Source organism: Panulirus ornatus, chromosome 56 (genome assembly GCF_036320965.1).
Source record: "Panulirus ornatus isolate Po-2019 chromosome 56, ASM3632096v1, whole genome shotgun sequence".
Lineage (NCBI taxonomy): Eukaryota > Metazoa > Arthropoda > Malacostraca > Decapoda > Palinuridae > Panulirus > Panulirus ornatus.
In genome coordinates, this window is record NC_092279.1 from 31,246,429 (window position 1) to 31,267,783 (window position 21,355).

General features: G+C 41.8%; 1 protein-coding gene across 2 annotated transcripts in view; it reads left to right on the forward strand.

Moving 5' to 3' along the window:
- The window catches only part of Cpsf73 (cleavage and polyadenylation specificity factor 73), a 116,009-nt gene that overhangs the window by 80,428 nt on the left and 14,226 nt on the right, over window positions 1-21,355 (forward strand). Inside the window, exons 10-12 of one of the 2 annotated variants that reach the window (XM_071694198.1) lie at window positions 95-200; window positions 556-755; window positions 9,796-9,930. In XM_071694198.1, coding sequence (XP_071550299.1) covers window positions 95-200; window positions 556-755; window positions 9,796-9,930 — 441 coding nt within the window. Of the gene's footprint in view, window positions 1-94; window positions 204-555; window positions 756-9,795; window positions 9,931-21,355 lie in introns of both variants that reach the window. The other variant, XM_071694197.1, reaches the window with a different exon arrangement.

The window sequence follows — 21,355 nt, forward strand, 5'->3', positions numbered from 1 at the left end:
ATTGACTGCATAATGTTATGTAGTAATAATAGAAAAAGAATGTATGAGATATTGCTAAGATAACATCATAAAGGAAGTTTTGGCATATTTACAGGTAATGGGTGAACTTGCTGTACAGAAGCCTAAGGAAGATGGCGTAGTTTCTGGCATTCTGGTTAAACGTAACTTCAACTGTCACATTATTTCACCAAAAGAATTAGGCAGTAGGTATCCTTATTGACTCTGTAACCTGTATACCTTCCTTTCCTGTAAAATATTGTGGCTTATGCAGAACTTCCTACAAATCTCTCTTTAGTGGTGTCACATTATTCCTTCATGTACATTATTGGTTGAGACTTTTACCGTGGGATAGACACCTAGTTTTGAATTCCATTGCTTCATTGTCCCCATTGTAACTTTTCAGGGTTGATGTGCATGCCATGTTATGCTCGGATGTGGTGGAAAAACTGGTAATGGAATGCTATAATGAGGAATGATATACTGTGTATCCTTAACGTTTGTTAGATTTATACTTCTCCTCTCTTATACATAAAACAATCTTGTATCACCTTGCAGAATATAGTGAGTTATCAGTGTCTACCATCAGTCAGAGGTCCAGCATCCAGTATAATGGTTCATGGCAGCTGCTTCATTACCTCTTGGCTTCCATGTATGGCAGTGTAGAGGTCATCATCTCTGATAGCACAGAGAGTAAAAGTTTGAGAGTGTTTGATGCCATAACAGTTGTTCATGAACCTCCAGTTGTCGTATTAGAAGTAAGTGACATTCAAGAACATATGATTATATGATTATATAACCCAAGAACCCTTTTACAGTGCTATTGCAGCATCAGGGCTGTGCTACTGTCAGTAACAGGGAAAGGATTGACTCATTTGGAATGAGAAGTTCATCAGTGAGATTCTACTCTTTTTTTCTTTACCTTTTGATTATACAACCCTGCTAAAGGTGACTTTCCATTAAAAATATAACTGCTTGCTGGCAGAATCCAGTACCACCAGAATAAAATGTTAGAACATGCAAGAGCTGAAAAGAGGGCAAATGAGAATTAGGGCTGAGCAAGTGTCAGCAGACTTCGTGGACAATAATATAATGTTTTAGAAGGAGGGTGATACTGTGATCAAAACAAGAGAACAGATGGGAGAATTGATGGAGCAAATGGGTAAGTGGTAGCTGGCAGGGATGAGGTACAGAGGGGATAAAGTGAGTACTTTCAAGGATTATTGAATGTGTTTGATAACAGCAAGGCATATGTTGTGTTTGAGTTAGGGAGATATACAAAGTAAGGTAGTCATAGTAAGTGTATTGGTGAAGAGAGAGGAGGTGGTTAAAGCCTTGCATAAGAGGGAGTGTTATATAGTGGCATGGGTGGATAGGATTGCAGTTGAATAGAATTCTCAAGAAAGGAGGAGACTCTGTTGTTGACTGGTTAGGTAGCATTTCAATGTGCATGTGGCTCATGTTGAGATGCCAGAGAATTGACAGAATGCTTGTATAATGCCATTGTAGAAAGGCAAGAGAGACAGAAGTGGATGTTCAAATTACAGAGGTGTAGGACTGTTGAATGTATCTGGAAGGTTCTCTGGCAGAGTGGTGATTAAGAGGATGGTGACATACACAGAGCTTTAGACTGGGAAGAACAGTGTGGCTTCAGAAGTGGTAGAGAATGTGTAATGTGTGTGAGAATTACTTAGAAAAACAGAGGGATTTGTTTGTTATGTTCATTGTTCTTGAGAAAGCATATAATATGGTTGGTAGAGATGCTCAGTGTAAGGTGTGTATGGTGTGGCAGGAAAGCTTCCAGAAGCAATGAAGAGTTTTTCTCAAGAGTAAGACTTACATATTAGTAGGTGGAGTGGAGGATGAATTTTTTAGGTTAAGATGAGTCTGTGGCATGGGTGTGTGATGTCACCATAGCTTTTTAATTGGCTCACTGATTGGGTGGTGAGGGAAGGATTGCAAGGATCAAGGAGAGGGGTGCATGCATGCAGCCTGCTTTGGATTGGAAGGTCTTAGAAATGAGTAAGATTTCGTTTGATGATAAGGTGCTGGTGGCAGAAGTTGGTTTCAGAATTTGGAAGTGTGTGAATGGAGAAATTTGAGAGTAAATGTGAATGAAAGCAGTGGAGAAAAGCAGGTAAGTTAGGATGTGAGTCTAAATAGAGAAAACTTGGAGGAAGTTAAGTGCTTTAGATACAATGATGGGAGTGAACATGACAGCAAATGGAACCATGGTATCTGAAGTGAGACATGGCATGTGTGAGGGTGAAGGTTCTGGTAGCACTGACGAATGTTTGGGGAGAGAGGTAGTGTCTGGGAAGGTGATGATTGGCATGTTTGAAGATATATTGGTAATGACAGTGTTTTATGGATGTGAGGCATGGGCTCTGACTGAGAATGTACAGAAGAGGGTGAATGTGTTTGAAATGAAGTACTTGAGGACAATATGTGGTGTAAGAAGGGTTGATTGAGTAAGAAGTGAAAGAGCAAAATAGATATGTGAATAAGAAAAGTATGGTTGAAAGAGCTGAAGAGAGTTTGCTGAAATGGTTTGGACACATAGAGAGAATGATAGGAGAATTGAAAAAGGTTGTATATGATTGTTGGAAATGGAGGGGACAAGGAGAAGGGGAGGGCTGAATTGGAGATGGAAGGATGGAGTGAAGTAGGTTTTGAGTGCTGGACTTGGACTCGCAGGGAGTTGTAAGGCATGCACAGGATAGAGTGAAATGAAACAATTTGATATGCAGGGAAGCATAGAGCTGTCAGTGGACTGAACCAAGGCATATGAGGCAGTCGGGGAACCCTCGGAAAGTTCTATGAGGTCTGGTTGTGGATAGGGAGTTACTATTTTGTTGCATTCCACATGATAGCTAGAGAGCTGATGTGGGCAAATCAGGCAGTTTTTTTTTTCATAGTGTTCGCTTCATAATGCAGGAAATGGCAAACAAATAGGAAAAAAAAAATATATATCTCAGGAGATAAGGGAGAAAGAACTTTAGTTGTATTTCATGTGTGTCATAGAAGCCAACTAAAAGAGGTGCAAGTGGGAGGGCTAGAAACAGTCCCCTTCTTGTATTTCAATTTGTAAATGATGTAACAAGAAGAAGCCAAGGAAAGAGTGCTCACCATCCTTGAAGGGGTGTCTCAATGTTTGTGGATGTAACCGGATGAGGAGGAGGGAATTTTTTCTTTTTTCTAATTTGATTGCTGTCTCCTGCATTAGTGAGGTAGTGTCTGGACCAGATGAAGAAAAGCCTCTTTTGCTCACATCCATCCTCTTGCTGTTATGTGTAATGCACTGAAACTACAGCCCCCTATCTACAACCAGGCCCTACATACCTTTCTGTGGTTTCCCCCAGCTTCTTCATTTGCCCTGGTTCAGTCTATTGACAATACATTTCCTCCCATATACCACTTTGCTCTAAATTATTCTATACTGTTCTTACCCTTCACCTAACTGCATGTTCAGGCCATGAACACCCAAAATCCTTTTCAATCCATTCTTCCATCATCAGATTGGTCTCTCCCTTTTACTTGCCCCTTTTCCTTATGGCACACATACCCTCTTTGTCAACGTCTCTGCATTCATTCCCTCTATATATCCAAACCATTTCAGCCCATCCTCTTGAGGTCTCAAAACTACACTCTTTGTATTATCACACCTCTCTCTTAACTCTTTGATTATTTACCTGATCAAACTACCTCATCTTATTTTTCCTTAAACGTTTAATTTCCAATACATCCACCCTCCTCCGGATATTCTCATCTAAACCCATGCCTTGCACCAACAAAGCTTTAAACGTACCCATTTTCATTGTCACTGATAATAACCTCTCTTTCCACATATTTCTCAATGCTCCCAAAATCTTCACCCCCTCACCCATCCCATGACTCACTTCCACTATCATGGTTCCATTTACAACAAAGTCCACTTCCAGGAATTTATGACACTTCACTTTCTTCAAACTTTCTCCTTTCAAACTCACCCCTACTAATCTGTCCCTCAACCCTGCTAAACCTAATACCTTGCTTTATTCATATGGACTATCAACTTCCTCCTTTCATACACTCTTCCAAACTTAGTCCCCACCTTCTGCAGTTTTTCATTTGAATCTGCCACCAGTATTGTATCATCAAACAAAAGCTGACACTTCCCAGGCCCTTTCATCCCCCACAGACTGTGTACTTGCCCCCTCTCTCTAAGACTTTTATATTTACCTACCTCATCACCCCATCCATAAACGAACTGAACAACCATGATGACATCACACACTCTTCCTGCAGACCAACCTCCACTTGGTAACATTCACTCTCCTCTCTTCCTTCTCATACACATGCCTTACACCTTGAGAAAAGCTTCTCACTGCTTCTAGCAGCTTTTCTCCCACACCGTAAATTCTTAAGACCCTCCACAAGGAATCTTCATGAACCCTTTCAAAATACTTTCTCTAGATCTATAGATACCACATACAAATCCATCAGTGTCTCTAAGTATTTCTTACACACATTCTTCAAAGCAAACACCTGATCCACACATCCTCTACCACTTCTGAAACTGTGCTGCTCCTCCCCAGTTTGATGCTCTGTACATGCCTATGCCCTTCCATACAGCTTACCTGGTACAGTCAACAAACTTATACCTTTGTAGTTTGAATATTCACCTTTATTCCCCCTTGTCTTTATACAGTGGCACTGTACATGCATTCCACCAATCCTCAAGCACCTCACCATGATCCATGCATACATTGAAAATCCTAAATAACCAATCAACAATAGTCTCCCCCTCTCTTAAGAAATTAATTTGCTGTAATTTTCACTCCAGCTACTTTGTCACATTTCATCTGATGTAAGGCTTTCACCACTTTTTCTGTCTTCATGAAACTACTCTCCGTGACTGTGTCACTTTTCATACCAACTTGACCCAAACACCCTTCATCTGCCACCCTATCATGAAAAATATTCAACAGTCCCTTAAACTACTCACTGCATCTCCTCATCACTTCTTACTACTTCACCTTTTGCCCCTTAACCAATTTTCTTATTTGTTATCTTGTTTTACACACATTATTAAGTTTCTTCTAAAGCATCATATTCTCTCTAAAGTTTACTGGGTTTTTGTTCACCCCAACTCTCATTTACCTCCTTTATAAGAACTGCACCTTCCACTTGACTTCTTGCTGCTTTCTCTTTTATACCCCCCAATGTTTTCTCTTTTCTGGAAACCTCTATAAACCCTTACACTCACCTCTACAAGACAGTGATCATCCTACCAGCTACCCCTCTCAGCACATTTACATTGAAAAGTCTCTCTTTTACACTCATCAATTAACATGTAGTCCAATAATGCCTGCGGACCATCTTTCCTAATCACATAGGTATGCCTGTGTATGTACCTCTTTTTAAACCAGGTGTTCCCATTCTCCAGTCCTACATCAGTATACAACCCCATAAGCTGTTTATCATTTCCATTCAATATACTGAATACCCCATGCCATCCAATTATACTCTTGATTACCACATTCCTTACTTTCACATTCAGATCACCCATTACTAAAATTGACCTAAAATTGATGAGCTATTTGTTGATATTCTGTTCTTAGATACTGATTTTTAATATGTATCAAACATTGTAAACATCATTATCTTTTTTATTATACTTTGTCACTGTCTATTGCATTAGTGAGGTAGTGCAAGGAAACAGACGAAAGAATGGCCCATCCCACCCACATACGCATGTATATACATAAATGCTCACACACGCACATATACATACCTATACATTTCAACGTATACATACATATACATTTTTTTTTTTTTTTTTATACTTTGTCGCTGTCTCCCGCGTTTGCGAGGTAGCGCAAGGAAACAGACGAAAGAAATGGCCCAACCCCCCCCCATACACATGTATATACATACGTCCACACACGCAAATATACATACCTACACAGCTTTCCATGGTTTACCCCAGACGCTTCACATGCCCTGATTCAATCCACTGACAGCACGTCAACCCCGGTATACCACATCGCTCCACTTCACTCTATTCCTTGCCCTCCTTTCCCCCTCCTGCATGTTCAGGCCCCGATCACACAAAATCTTTTTCACTCCATCTTTCCACCTCCAATTTGGTCTCCCTCTTCTCATTGCTCCCTCCACCTCCGACACATATATCCTCTTGGTCAATCTTTCCTCACTCATCCTCTCCATGTGCCCAAACCACTTCAAAACACCCTCTTCTGCTCTCTCAACCACGCTCTTTTTATTTCCACACATCTCTCTTACCCTTACGTTACTCACTCGATCAAACCACCTCACACCACACATTGTCCTCAAACATCTCATTTCCAGCACATCCATCCTCCTGCGCACAACTCTATCCATAGCCCACGCCTCGCAACCAGACAACATTGTTGGAACCACTATTCCTTCAAACATACCCATTTTTGCTTTCCGAGATAATGTTCTCGACTTCCACACATTCTTCAAGGCCCCCAGAATTTTCGCCCCCTCCCCCACCCTATGATCCACTTCCGCTTCCATAGTTCCATCCACTGCCAGATCCACTCCCAGATATCTAAAACACTTCACTTCCTCCAGTTTTTCTCCATTCAAACTCACCTCCCAATTGACTTGACCCTCAACCCTACTGTACCTAATAACCTTGCTCTTATTCACATTTACTCTTAACTTTCTTCTTTCACACACTTTACCAAAGTCAGTCACCAGCTTCTGCAGTTTCTCACATGAATCAGCCACCAGCGCTGTATCATCAGCGAACAACAACTGACTCACTTCCCAAGCTCTCTCATCCCCAACAGACTTCATACTTGCCCCTCTTTCCAAAACTCTTGCATTTACCTCCCTAACAACCCCATCCATAAACAAATTAAACAACCATGGAGACATCACACACCCCTGCCGCAAACCTACATTCACTGAGAACCAGTCACTTTCCTCTCTTCCTACACGTACACATGCCTTACATCCTCGATAAAAACTTTTCACTGCTTCTAACAACTTTCCTCCCACACCATATATTCTTAATACCTTCCACAGAGCATCTCTATCAACTCTATCATATGCCTTCTCCAGATCCATAAATGCTACATACAAATCCATTTGCTTTTCTAAGTATTTCTCACATACATTCTTCAAAGCAAACACCTGATCCACACATCCTCTACCACTTCTGAAACCACACTGCTCTTCCCCAATCTGATGCTCTGTACATGCCTTCACCCTCTCAATCAATACCCTCCCATATAATTTACCAGGAATACTCAACAAACTTATACCTCTGTAATTTGAGCACTCACTCTTATCACCTTTGCCTTTGTACAATGGCACTATGCACGCATTCCGCCAATCCTCAGGCACCTCACCATGAGTCATACATACATTAAATAACCTTACCAACCAGTCAACAATACAGTCACCCCCTTTTTTAATAAATTCCACTGCAATACCATCCAAACCTGCTGCCTTGCCGGCTTTCATCTTCCGCAAAGCTTTCACTACCTCTTCTCTGTTTACCAAATCATTTTCCCTAACCCTCTCACTTTGCACACCACCTCGACCAAAACACCCTATATCTGCCACTCTATCATCAAACACATTCAACAAACCTTCAAAATACTCACTCCATCTCCTTCTCACATCACCACTACTTGTTATCACCTCCCCATTTGCGCCCTTCACTGCAGTTCCCATTTGCTCCCTTGTCTTATGCACTTTATTTACCTCCTTCCAGAACATCTTTTTATTCTCCCTAAAATTTAATGATACTCTCTCACCCCAACTCTCATTTGCCCTTTTTTTCACCTCTTGCACCTTTCTCTTGACCTCCTGTCTCTATCTTTTATACATCTCCCACTCACTTGCATTTTTTTCCCTGCAAAAATCGTCCAAATGCCTCTCTCTTCTCTTTCACTAATACTCTTACTTCTTCATCCCACCACTCACTACCCTTTCTAATCAACCCACCTCCCACTCTTCTCATGCCACAAGCATCTTTTGCGCAATCCATCACTGATTCCCTAAATACATCCCATTCCTCCCCCACTCCCCTTGCTTCCATTGTTCTCACATATACATACACAGACATATACATATAAACACATGTATCTATTCATACTTGCTTCCTTGATCCATTCCCATCGCCACCCCACCACACATGAAATAGCACCGCCCTACCCCCACATGTGTGCGAGGTAGCGCTAGGAAAAGACAAAAAAGGCCACATTCATTCATACTCAGTCTCTAGCTGTCATGTGTAATGCTCAGAAATCACAGCTCCCTTTGCACATCCAGGCCCCACAAAACTTTCCATGGTTTACCCCAGATGCATCACATGCCCTGGTTCAATCCATTGACAGCACGTCAACCCTGGTATACCACATCGTTCCAATTCACTCTATTTCTTGCATGCCTTTCACCCTCCTGCATGTCCAGGCCCTGATTGCTGAAAATCTTTTTCATTCCATCCTTCAACCTCCAATTTGGTCTCCCACTTCTCCTTGTTCCCTCCACCACTGACACATATATCCTCTTTGTCAATCTTTCCTCACTTATTCTTTTCATGTGACCAAACCATTTCAGTACATCATTTTTCTCCCTCAGCCACATTCTTTTCATGACCACACATCTCTTTTACCCTTTCATTACTTATGTGATCAAACCACCTCACACCCCATATTGTCCTCAAACATCTCATTTCCAACACATCCACCCTCCTCTGTACAACCCTATCTATAGCCCATGCCTCACAACCATAAAGCATTGTTGGAACCACTATTCCTTCAGGCATACCCATTTTTGCTCTCCAAAATAACGTTCTTTCTTTCCACACATTCTTCAACGCTCCCAGAACCTTCGCCCCCTTCCCCATCCTGTGACTCACTTCCGCTTCCATGGTTCCATCTGCTGCTAAATCCACTCCCAGATATCTAAAACACTTCACTTCCTCCAGTTTTTCTACATTGAAACTTACCTCCCAATTAACTTGTCTCTCAACTGTACTGAACCTAATAACCATGCTCTTATTCACGTTTACTCTCAGCTTTCTTCTTTCACGCACTTTACCAAACTCAGTCACCAGCCTCTGCAGTTTCTCACCTGAATCAGCCACCAGAGCTGTATCATCAGCAACAACAACTGACTCACTTCCCAAGCTCTCTCATCCACAACAGACTGCATATTTGCCCCTCTCTTCAAAACTCTTGCCTTCACCTCCCTAACAACCCCATCCATAAACAAATTAAACAACCATGCAGACATTACACACCCCTGCTGCAAACCGAAATTCACTGAGAACCAATCACTTTCCTCTCTTCCTACTTGTACACATGCTTTACATCCTCGATAAAAACTTTTCACTGCTTCTAGCAACTTATCTCCTGCACCATATACTCTTGATAACTTCCACAGAGCATCTCTATTATCTCTCTCATATATCTTCTCCAGATCCATAAATTCTACATACAATTCCATTATTATCATAATTATTATTAATTGATTATTACTGTATTATTAATTAGCCTTTTGGGCTATGTCTCTTTTGTTTCTCAGATCATCTGTCTATTCCATTGACCTTATTGTAAGAGTTTTAGTAATAAGCAGGAATTTATGTAATACTGATGATAAAAAAAATATTGTGCTTGAAATAAGCTTTTTTGTTTCATTTGTAGTAAAAGTTCTATGATTGTGAATTAAGCTGTTTGAGTTATAGTTGTAACAAGTTTATAAATGTCATTTATAATGATATTTTATTCCATGAATGTATGTATTATTTTTCAGTGGACTGCCTGTCCCTCCAGCGATATGTATGCTGATGCTGTGATGAAGGTGATTCTTAAAGCACAGGATCTAGATGCAAACTCCATTTCTGTACCTATAGTCACAAATGTTGTGTTCGATAAAATGCATTTCAAGGTAAGTGCATCCCCACAGGATCATTCATTTCAACTTCTTAACAGGTAATTCTTACCCCCAGTTTGTGTCTATTTTTTTCTACTTGCCCTTGTTACTCTTGATTACTGTATTCTGGACTTCATATTCTTATAGTAGTTGGCATTACTGAATATATATGTATATATGCAGTCTGTTGTGGATGAAAGAGCTTGGGAAGTGAGTCAGTTGTTGTTCGCTGATGATACAGCGCTGGTGGCTGATTCATGTGAGAAACTGCAGAAGCTGGTGATTGAGTTTGGTAAAGTGTGTGAAAGAAGAAAGTTAAGAGTAAATGTGAATAAGAGCAAGGTTATTAGGTACAGTAGGGTTGAGAGTCAAGTTAATTGGGAGGTAAGTTTGAATGGAGAAAAGCTGGAGGAAGTGAAGTGTTTTAGATATCTGGGAGTGGATCTGGCAGCGGATGGAACCATGGAAGCGGAAGTGAATCATAGGGTGAGGGAGGGGGCAAAAATTCTGAGAGCCTTGAAGAATGTTTGGAAGTCGAGAACATTATCTTGGAAAGCAAAAATGGGTATGTTTGAAGGAATAGTGGTTCCAACGATGTTGTATGGTTGCGAGGCGTGGGCTATGGATAGAGTTGTGCGCAGGAGGATGGATGTGCTGGAAATGAGATGTTTGAGGACAATGTGTGGTGTGAGGTGGTTTGATCGAGTAAGTAATGTAAGGGTGAGAGAGATGTGTGGAAATAAAAAGAGTGTGGTTGAGAGAGCAGAAGAGGGTGTTTTGAAATGGTTTGGTCACATGGAGAGAATGAGTGGGGAAAGATTGACCAAGAGGATATATGTGTCAGAGGTGGAGGGAACGAGGAGAAGTGGGAGACCAAATTGGAGGTGGAAAGATGGAGTGAAAAAGATTTTGAGTGATCGGGGCCTGAACATGCAGGAGGGTGAAAGGCGTACAAGGAATAGAGTGAATTGGAATGATGTGGTATACCGGGGTCGACGTGCTGTCAATGGATTGAACCAGGGCATGTGAAGCGTCTGGGGTAAACCATGCAAAGTGTGTGGGGCCTGGATGTGGAAAGGGAGCTGTGGTTTCGGTGCATTATTACATGACAGCTAGAGACTGAGTGTGAACGAATGGGGCCTTTGGTGTTTTTCCTAGCGCTACCTCGCACACATGAGGGGGGAGGGGGTTGTTATTACATGTGTGGCTAGGTGGCGATGGGAACAAATAAAGGCAGACAGTGTGAATTATGTACATGTGTATATATGTATATGTCTGTGTGTGTATATATATGTGTACATTGAGATGTACAGGGATGTATATTGTGCATGGGTGGGCATGTATGTATATACATGTGTATGTGGGCGGGTTGGGCCATTCTTTCGTCTGTTTCCTTGTGCTACCTCGCTAACGCGGGAGACAGCGACAAAGCAAAATAAGCAAATAAATATATATATATATATATATATATATATATATATATATATATATATAAAAGATGTTCTGGAAGGAGGTAAATAAAGTGCGTAAGACAAGGGAGCAAATGGGAACTTCAGTGAAGGGCGCAAATGGGGAGGTGATAACAAGTAGTGGTGATGTGACAAGGAGATGGAGTGAGTATTTTGAAGGTTTGTTGAATGTGTTTGATGATAGAGTGGCAGATATAGGGTGTTTTGGTCGAGGTGGTGTGGAAAGTGAGAGGGTTAGGGAAAATGATTTGGTAAACAGAGAAGAGGTAGTAAAAGCTTTGCGGAAGATGAAAGCCGGCAAGGCAGCAGGTTTGGATGGTATTGCAGTGGAATTTATTAAAAAAGGGGGTGACTGTATTGTTGACTGGTTGGTAAGGTTATTTAATGTATGTATGACTCATGGTGAGGTGCCTGAGGATTGGCGGAATGCGTGCATAGTGCCATTGTACAAAGGCAAAGGGGATAAGAGTGAGTGCTCAAATTACAGAGGTATAAGTTTGTTGAGTATTCCTGGTAAATTATATGGGAGGGTATTGATTGAGAGGGTGAAGGCATGTACACAGCATCAGATTGGGGAAGAACAATGTGGTTTCAGAAGTGGTAGAGGATTTGTGGATCAGGTGTTTGCTTTGAAGAATGTATGTGAGAAATACTTAGAAAAGCAAATGGATTTGTATGTAGCATTTATGGATCTGGAGAAGGCATATGATAGAGTTGATAGAGATGCTCTGTGGAAGGTATTAAGAATATATGGTGTGGGAGGCAAGTTGTTAGAAGCAGTGAAAAGTTTTTATCGAGGATGTAAGGCATGTGTACGTGTAGGAAGAGAGGAAAGTGATTGGTTCTCAGTGAATGTAGGTTTGCGGCAGGGGTGTGTGATGTCTCCATGGTTGTTTAATTTGTTTATGGATGGGGTTGTTAGGGAGGTAAATGCAAGAGTCTTGGAAAGAGGGGCAAGTATGAAGTCTGTTGGGGATGAGAGAGCTTGGGAAGTGAGTCAGTTGTTGTTCGCTGATGATACAGCGCTGGTTGCGGATTCATGTGAGAAACTGCAGAAGCTGGTGACGGAGTTTGGTAAAGTGTGTGGAAGAAGAAAGTTAAGAGTAAATGTCAATAAGAGCAAAGTTATTAGGTACAGTAGGGTTGAGGGTCAAGTCAATTGGGAGGTGAGTTTGAATGGTGAGAGGCTGGAGGAAGTGAAGTGTTTTAGATATCTGGGAGTGGATCTGTCAGCGGATGGAACCATGGAAGCGGAAGTGGATCATAGGGTGGGGGAGGGGGCGAAAATTTTGGGAGCCTTGAAAAATGTATGGAAGTCGAGAACATTATCTCGGAAAGCAAAAATGGGTATGTTTGAAGGAATAGTAGTTCCAACAATGTTGTATGGTTGCGAGGCGTGGGCTATGGATAGAGTTGTGCGTAGGAGGATGGATGTGCTGGAAATGAGATGTTTGAGGACAATGTGTGGTGTGAGGTGGTTTGATCGAGTAAGTAACGTAAGGGTAAGAGAGATGTGTGGAAATAAAAAGAGCGTGGTTGAGAGAGCAGAAGAGGGTGTTTTGAAATGGTTTGGGCACATGGAGAGAATGAGTGAGGAAAGATTGACCAAGAGGATATATGTGTCGGAGGTGGAGGGAACGAGGAGAAGAGGGAGACCAAATTGGAGGTGGAAAGATGGAGTGAAAAGGATTTTGTGTGATCGGGGCCTGAACATGCAGGAGGGTGAAAGGAGGGCAAGGAATAGAGTGAATTGGAGCGATGTGGTATACAGGGGTTGACGTGCTGTCAGTGGATTGAATCAAGGCATGTGAAGCGTCTGGGGTAAACCATGGAAAGCTGTGTAGGTATGTATATTTGCGTGTGTGGACGTGTGTATGTACATGTGTATGGGGGGGGTTGGGCCATTTCTTTCGTCTGTTTCCTTGCGCTACCTCGCAAACGCGGGAGACAGCGACAAAGTATAAAAAAAAAAAAAAAAAAAAAAAAATATATATATATATATATATATATATATATATATATATATATATATATATATATATATATATATATATACATATATATATATATATATAGGTTTGTGGCAGGGGTGTGTGATGTCTCCATGGTTGTTTAATTTGTTTATGGATGAGGTTGTTAGGGAGGTGAATGCAAGAGTTTTGGAAAGAGTGGCAAGTATGCAGTCTGTTGTGGATGAGAGAGCTTGGGAAGTGAATCAATTGTTGTTTGCTGATGATACAGCGCTGGTGGCTGATTCATGTGAGAAACTGCAGAAGCTGGTGACCGAGTTTGGTAAAGTGTGTGAAAGAAGAAAATTAAGAGTAAATGTGAATAAGAGCAAGGTGATTAGGTACAGTAGGGTTGAGGGTCAAGTCAGTTGGGAGGTAAGTTTGAATGGAGTGTGGTTGAGAGAGCAGAAGAGGGTGTTTTGAAATGGTTTGGGCACATGGAGAGAATGAGTGAGGAAAGATTGACCAAGGGGATATATGTGTCGGAGGTGGAGGGAACGAGGAGAAGTGGGAGACCAAATTGGAGGTGGAAAGATGGAGTGAAAAAGATTTTGTGTGATCGGGGCCTGAACATGCAGGAGGGTGAAAGGAGGGCAAGGAATAGAGTGAATTGGATCGATGTGGTATACCAGGGTTGACGTGCTGTCAGTGGGTTGAATCAGGGCATCTGAAGCGTCTGGGGTAAACCATGGAAAGCTGTGTGGGTATGTATATTTGCGTGTGTGGACGTATGTATATACATGCGTATGGGGGTGGGTTGGGCCGTTTCTTTCGTCTGTTTTCTTGCGCTACCTCGCAAACGCAGGAGACAGCGACAAAGCAAGAAAATATAATATATATATATATATATATATATATATATATATATATATATATATATATATATATATATATTTTTTTTTTTTTTAATTTTCCAAAAGAAGGAACAGAGGGGGGCCAGGTGAGGATATTCCAGAAAGGCCCAGTCCTCTGTTCTTAAACGCTACCTCGCTAACGCGGGAGATGGCGAATAGTTTAAAAGAAAGAAAGAAGATATATATTCCTGGGGAGAGGGGAGAAAGAATACTTCCCACGTATTCCCTGCTTGTCGTAGAAGGCGACTAAAAGGGAAGGGAGCGGGGGGCTGGAAATCCTCCTCTCACTTTTTTTTTTTCCAAAAGATGGAACAGAGAAGGGGGTCAGGTGAGGATATTCCCTCAAAGGCCCAGTCCTCTGTTCTTAACGCTACCTCGCTATTGCGGGAAATGGCGTCCTAGCTTCGTCTCTTCGATGTATTTCAACTGACTGTTATATTTCTCTCTTGTGTCTCCCCTGATGATGTGATTATAACACAAAAGTGCACTTGGGAACTTTTAATGTTTCATTTTCCCGGTGGACTCATAGGAATATCTCGATCATGCGCAAAATTGTGATCCTTTCAAATATATATATATATATATATATATATATATATATATATATATATATATATATATATATATTAAGTATTAAGTTTTAAGGTATTAAGAATATATGGTGTGGGAGGCAAGTTGTTAGAAGCAGTGAAAAGTTTTTATCGAGGATGTAAGGCATGTGTACGTGTAGGAAGAGAGGAAAGTGATTGGTTCTCAGTGAATGTAGGTTTGCGGTAGGGGTGTGTGATGTCTCCATGGTTGTTTAATTTGTTTATGGATGAGGTTGTTAGGGAGGTGAATGCAAGAGTTTTGGAAAGAGTGGCAAGTATGCAGTCTGTTGTGGATGAGAGAGCTTGGGAAGTGAATCAGTTGTTGTTTGCTGATGATACAGCGCTGGTGGCTGATTCATGTGAGAAACTGCAGAAGCTGGTGACCGAGTTTGGTAAAGTGTGTGAAAGAAGAAAATTAAGAGTAAATATGAATAAGAGCAAGGTGATTAGGTACAGTAGGGTTGAGGGTCAAGTCAGTTGGGAGGTAAGTTTGAATGGAGAAAAACTGGAGGAAGTAAAGTGTTTTAGATATCTGGGAGTGGATTTGGCAGCGGATGGAACCATGGAAGTGGAAGTGGATCATAGGTTGGGGGAGGGGGCGAAAATCCTGGGAGCCTTGAAGAATGTGTGGAAGTCGAGAACATTATCTCGGAAAGCAAAAATGGGTATGTTTGAAGGAACAGTGGTTCCAACAATGTTGTATGGTTGCGAGGCGTGGGCTATGGATAGAGTTGTGCGCAGGAGGGTGGATGTGCTGGAAATGAGATGTTTGAGGACAATGTGTGGTGTGAGGTGGTTTGATCGAATAAGTAATGTAAGGGTAAGAGAGATGTGTGGAAATAAAAAGAGCGTGGTTGAGAGAGCAGAAGAGGATGTTTTGAAATGGTTTGGGCACATGGAGAGAATGAGTGAGGAAAGATTGACCAAGAGGATATATGTGTCTGAGGTGGAGGGAACTAGGAGAAGTGGGAGACCAAATTGGAAGTGGAAAGATGGAGTGAAAAAGATTTTGTGTGATCGGGGCCTGAACATGCAGGAGGGTGAAAGGAGGGCAAGGAATAGAGTGAATTGGATCGATGTGGTATACCGGGGTTGACGTGCTGTCAGTGGATTGAATCAGGGCATGTGAAGCGTCTGGGGTAAACCATGGAAAGCTTTGTAGGTATGTATATTTGCATGTGTGGACGTATGTATATACATGTGTATGGGGGTGGGTTGGGCCATTTCTTTCGTCTGTTTCCTTGCGCTACCTCGCAAATGCGGGAGATAGTGACAAAGCAAAAAAAAAAAAAAAATATATATATATATATATATATATATATATATATATATATATATATATATATATATATATATATATATATATATATTTATTTATATACTGTATTTACTTTGCTTTGTCGCTGTCTCCCGCGTTAGCGAGGTAGCACAAGGAAACAGACGAAAGAATGGCCCAACCCACCCTCACACACATGTATATACATACACGTCCACACACGCTAATATACATACCTATACATCTCAATGTACACATATATATACACACACAGACATATACGTATATACACATATACATAATTCGTACTGTCTTCCTTTATTTATTCCCATCGCCGCCTCGCTACACATAGAATAACAACCCCCTCCCCACTCATATGTGTGAGGTAGCGCTAGGAAAAGACAACAAAGGCCCCATTCGTTCACACTCACTCTCTAGCTGTCATGTAATAATGCACCGAAACCACAGCTCCCTTTCCACATTCAGGCCCCACACAACTTTCCTTGGTTTACCCCAGACGCTTCACATACCCTGGTTCAATCCATTGACAGCACGTTGACCCTGGTATACCACATCGTTCCAATTCACTCTATTCCTTGCATGCCTTTCACCCTCCTGCATGTTCAGGCCCTGATCACTCAAAATCTTTTTCACTCCATCTTTCCACCTCCAATTTGGTCTCCCACTTCTCCTTGTTCCCTCCACCTCAGACACATATATCCTCTTGGTCAATCTTTCCTCACTCATTCTCTCCATGTGCCCAAACCATTTCAAAACACCCTCTTCTGCTCTCTCAACCACACTCCTTTCATTTCCACACATCTCTTTTACCCTTATATTACTTACTCAATCAAACCACCTCACACCACATATTGTCCTCAAACATCTCATTTCCAGCACATCCACCCTCCTGCGCACAACTCTATCCATAGCCCACGCCTCGCAACCATACAACATTGTTGGAGCCACTATTCCTTTAAACATAGTGCTTTCTGAGATAATGTTCTCAACTTCCAAACATTCTTCAAGGCTCCCAGAATTTTCGCCCTCTCCCCCACCCTATGATTCACATCCGCTTCCATGGTTTCATCCGCTGCCAGATCCACTCCCAGATATCTAAAACACTTTACTTCCTCCAGTTTTTCTCTATTCAAACTTACCTCCCAATTGACTTGACCCTCAACCCTACTGTACCTAATAACCTTGCTCTTATTCACATTTACTCTTAACTGTCTTCTTTCACGCACTTTGCCAAACTCAGTCACCAGCCTCTGCAGTTTCTCAGATGAATCAGGCACCAGCGCTGTATCATCAGCAAACAACAACTGACTCACTTCCCAAGCTCTTTCATCCACAACAGATTGCATACTTGCCCCTCTTTCCAAATATATTTATTATTATTCTCCCCTGGGGATAGGGGAGAAAGAATCCTTCCCACGCATTCCTCACGTGTCGTAGAAGGCGACTAATGGGGACGGGAGCGGGTGGCTAGAAACCCTCCCCTCCTTGTATTTTAACTTTCTAAACGGGGAAACAGAAGAAGGAGTCATGCGGGGAGTGCTCATCCTCCTTGAAGGCTCAGATTGGGGTGTCTAAATGTGTGTGGATGTAACCAAGATGAGAAAAAAGAAGAGATATGTAGTATGTTTGAGGAAAGGAACCTGGATGTTTTGGCTGTGAGTGAAACAAAGCTCAAGGGTAAAGGGGAAGAGTGGTTTGGGAATGTCTTGGGAGTAAAGTCAGGGGATAGTGAGAGGACAAGAGCAAGGGAAGGAGTAGCACTACTCCTGAAACAGGAGTTGTGGGATTATGTGATAGAGTGTAAGAAAGCAAACTCTAGATTGATATGCGTAAAACTGAAAGGTGATGGAGCGAGATGGGTGATTATTGATGCATATGCACCTGGGCATGAGAAGAAAGATCATGAGAGGCAAGTGTTTTGGGAGCAGCTGAATGAGTGTGTTAGTGGTTTTGATGCACGATACCGGGTTATAGTGATGGGTGATTTGAATGCAAAGGTGAGTAATGTGGCAGTTGAGGGAATAATTGGTGTATATGGGGTGTTCATTATTGTAAATGGAAATGGTGAAGAGCTTGTAGATTTATGTGCTGAAAAAGGACTGGTGATTGGGAATACTTGGTTTAGAAAGAGAAATATACATAAGTATACGTGTGTAAGTAGGAGAGATGGCCAGGAGAGTTATTGGATTACGTGTTAATTGATAGGCACGCGAAAGAGAGACTTTTGGATTTTAGTGTGCTGAGAGGTGCAACTGGAGGGATGTCTGATCATTATCTTGTGGAGGCGAAGGTGAAGATTTGTAGAGGTTTTCAGAAAAGAAGAGTGAATGTTGGGGTGAAGAGGGTGGTGAGAGTAAGTGAGCTTGGGAAGGAGACTTGTGTGAGGAAGTACCGGGAGAGACTGAGTACAGAATGGAAAAAGGTGAGAACAAAGGAGGTAAGGGGAGTGGGGAGGAATGGGATTTATTTAGGGAAGCAGTGATGTCTTGCGCAAAAGATGCTTTTGGCATGAGAAGTGTGGGAGGTGGGCAGATTAGAAAGGGTAGTGAGTGGTGGGATGAAGAAGTAAGATTATTAGTGAAAGAGAAGAGAGAGGCATTTGGACGATTTTTGCAGGGAAATAATGCAAGTAAGTGGGAGATGTATAAAAGAAAGTGGCAGGAGGTCAAGTGAAAGGTGCAAGAGGTGAAAAAGAGGGCAAATGAGAGATGAGGTGAGAGAGTATCATTAAATTTTAGGGAGAATAATAAGATGTTTTGGAAGGAGGTAAATAAAGTGCGTAATACAAGGGAACAAATGGGAACTTCAGTGAAGTGGGCTAATGGGGTAGGTGATAACAAGTAGTGGTGATGTGAGAAGGAGATGGAGTGAGTATTTTGAAGGTTTGTTGAATGTGTTTGATGATAGAGTGGCAGGTTTTGGGTGTTTTGGTCGAGGTGGTGTGCAAAGTGAGAGGGTTAGGGAAAATGATTTGGTAAACAGTGAAGAGGTAGTAAAAGCATTGCGGAAGATGAAAGCCGGCAAGGCAGTGGGTTTGGATGGTATTGCAGTGGAATTTATTAAAAAAGGGGGTGACTGTATTGTTGACTGGGTGGTAAGGTTATTCAATGTATGTATGATTCATGGTGAGGTGCCTGAGGATTGGTGGAATGCTTGCATAGTGCCATTGTACAAAGGCAAAGGGGACAAGAGTGAGTGCTCAAATTACAGAGGTATAAGTTTGTTGAGTATTCCTGGTAAATTATATGGAGGGTATTGATTGAGAGGGTGAAGGGATGTACAGAGCATCAGATTGGGGAAGAGCAGTGTGTTTCAGATGTGGTAGAGGATGTGTGGATCAGGTGTTTGCTTTGAAAAATGTATGTGAGAAATACTTAGAAAAGCAAATGGATTTGCATGTAGCATTTATAGATCTGGAGAAGGCATATGATAAGAGTTGATAGAGATGCTCTGTGGAAGGTATTATGAATATATGGTGTGGGAGGCAAGTTGTTAGAAGCAGTGAAAAGTTTTTATCGAGGATGTAAGGCATGTGCACATGTAGGGAGAGGGGAAAGTGATTGGTTCTCAGTGAATGTAGGTTTGTGGCAGGGGTGTGTGATGTCTCCATGGTTGTTTACTTTGTTTATGGATGGGGTTGTTAGGGAGGTGAATGCAAGAGTTTTGGAAAGAGGGGCAAGTATGCAGTCTGTTGTGGATGAGAGAGCTTGGGAAGTGAATCAGTTGCTGTTCGCTGATGATACAGCGCTGGTGGCTGATTCATGTGAGAAACTGCAGAAGCTGGTGACTGAGTTTGGTAAAGTGTGTGAAAGAAGAAAGTTGAGAGTAAATGTGTATAAGTGTAGTGTTGAGGGTCAAGTAAATTTGGAGGTAAGTTTGAATGGAGAAAAACTGGAAGAAGTGAAGTGTTTTAGATATTTGGGAGTGGATTTGCCAGTGGATGGAACCATGGAAGTGGAAGTGAATTGTAGTGTGGGGGAGGGGGCGAAAATTCTGGGAGGCTTGAAGAATGTGTGTAGGTTGAGAACATTATCTCGGAAAGCAAAAATGGGTATGTTTGAAGAAATAGTGGTTCCAACAATGTTGTATGGTTGCGAGGCATGGGCTATGGATAGAGTTGTGCGCAGGAGGGTGGATGTGCTGGAAATGAGATGTTTGAGGACAATATGTGGTGTGAGGTGGTTTGATCGAGTAAGTAATAATAGGGTAAGAGAGATGTGTCGTAATAAAAAGAGTGGGGTTGAGAGAGCAGAAGACGGTGTTTTGAAATGGTTTGGTCACATGGAGAGAATGAATGAGGAAAGTTTGGCCAAGAGGATATATGTTTCTGAGGTGGAGGGAACGAGGAGAAGTGGGAGACCAAATTGGAGGTGGAAAGATGGAGTGAAAAAGATTTTGAGTGATCGGGGCCTGAACATGCAGGAGGATGAAAGGAGTGCAAGGAATAGAATGAATTGGAACGATGTGGTATAACAGGGTTGACGTGCTGTCAATGGATTGAATCATGGCATGTGAAGCGTCTGGGGTAAAGCATTGAAAGTTCTGTGTGCCCTTGATGTGGAAAGGGAGCTGTGGTTTCGGCGCATTATTACATGACAGCTAGAGACTGAATGTGAACGAATGGGGCTTTTGTTGTCTTTTCCTAGTGCTACCTCGCACACATGAGGGGGGAGGGGGTTGTTATTCCATATGTGGCGAAGTGGCGATGGGAATGAATAAATGCAGACAGTATGAATTATATGCATGTGTATATATGTAAATGTCTGTGTGTATATATATGTATACATTGAGATGTATAGGTATGTATATTTGCGTGTGTGGATGTTTATGTATATATATGTGTATGTGGGTGGGTTGGGCTATTCTTTTGTCTGTTTCCTTGCGCTACCTCGCTAACGCGGGAGACAGCGAGAAAGCAAAGCAAATTTATTATTATTATTATTTTGCTTTTTCGCTGTCTCCCGCATTAGTGAGGTAGCGCAAGGAAACAGACAGAAGAATGACCCATTCCCACCCACATACACCTGTATATACATACATGTCCGCACACGCAAATATACATACCTATACACCTCAACGTATACATATATATATATATACACACACATACATATACATATATATACATGTACATAATTCATACTGTCTGCCTTTATTCATTCCCATCGCCACCCCACCACACATGAAATTACAACCCCATCCCCCCTCATGTGTGCAAGGT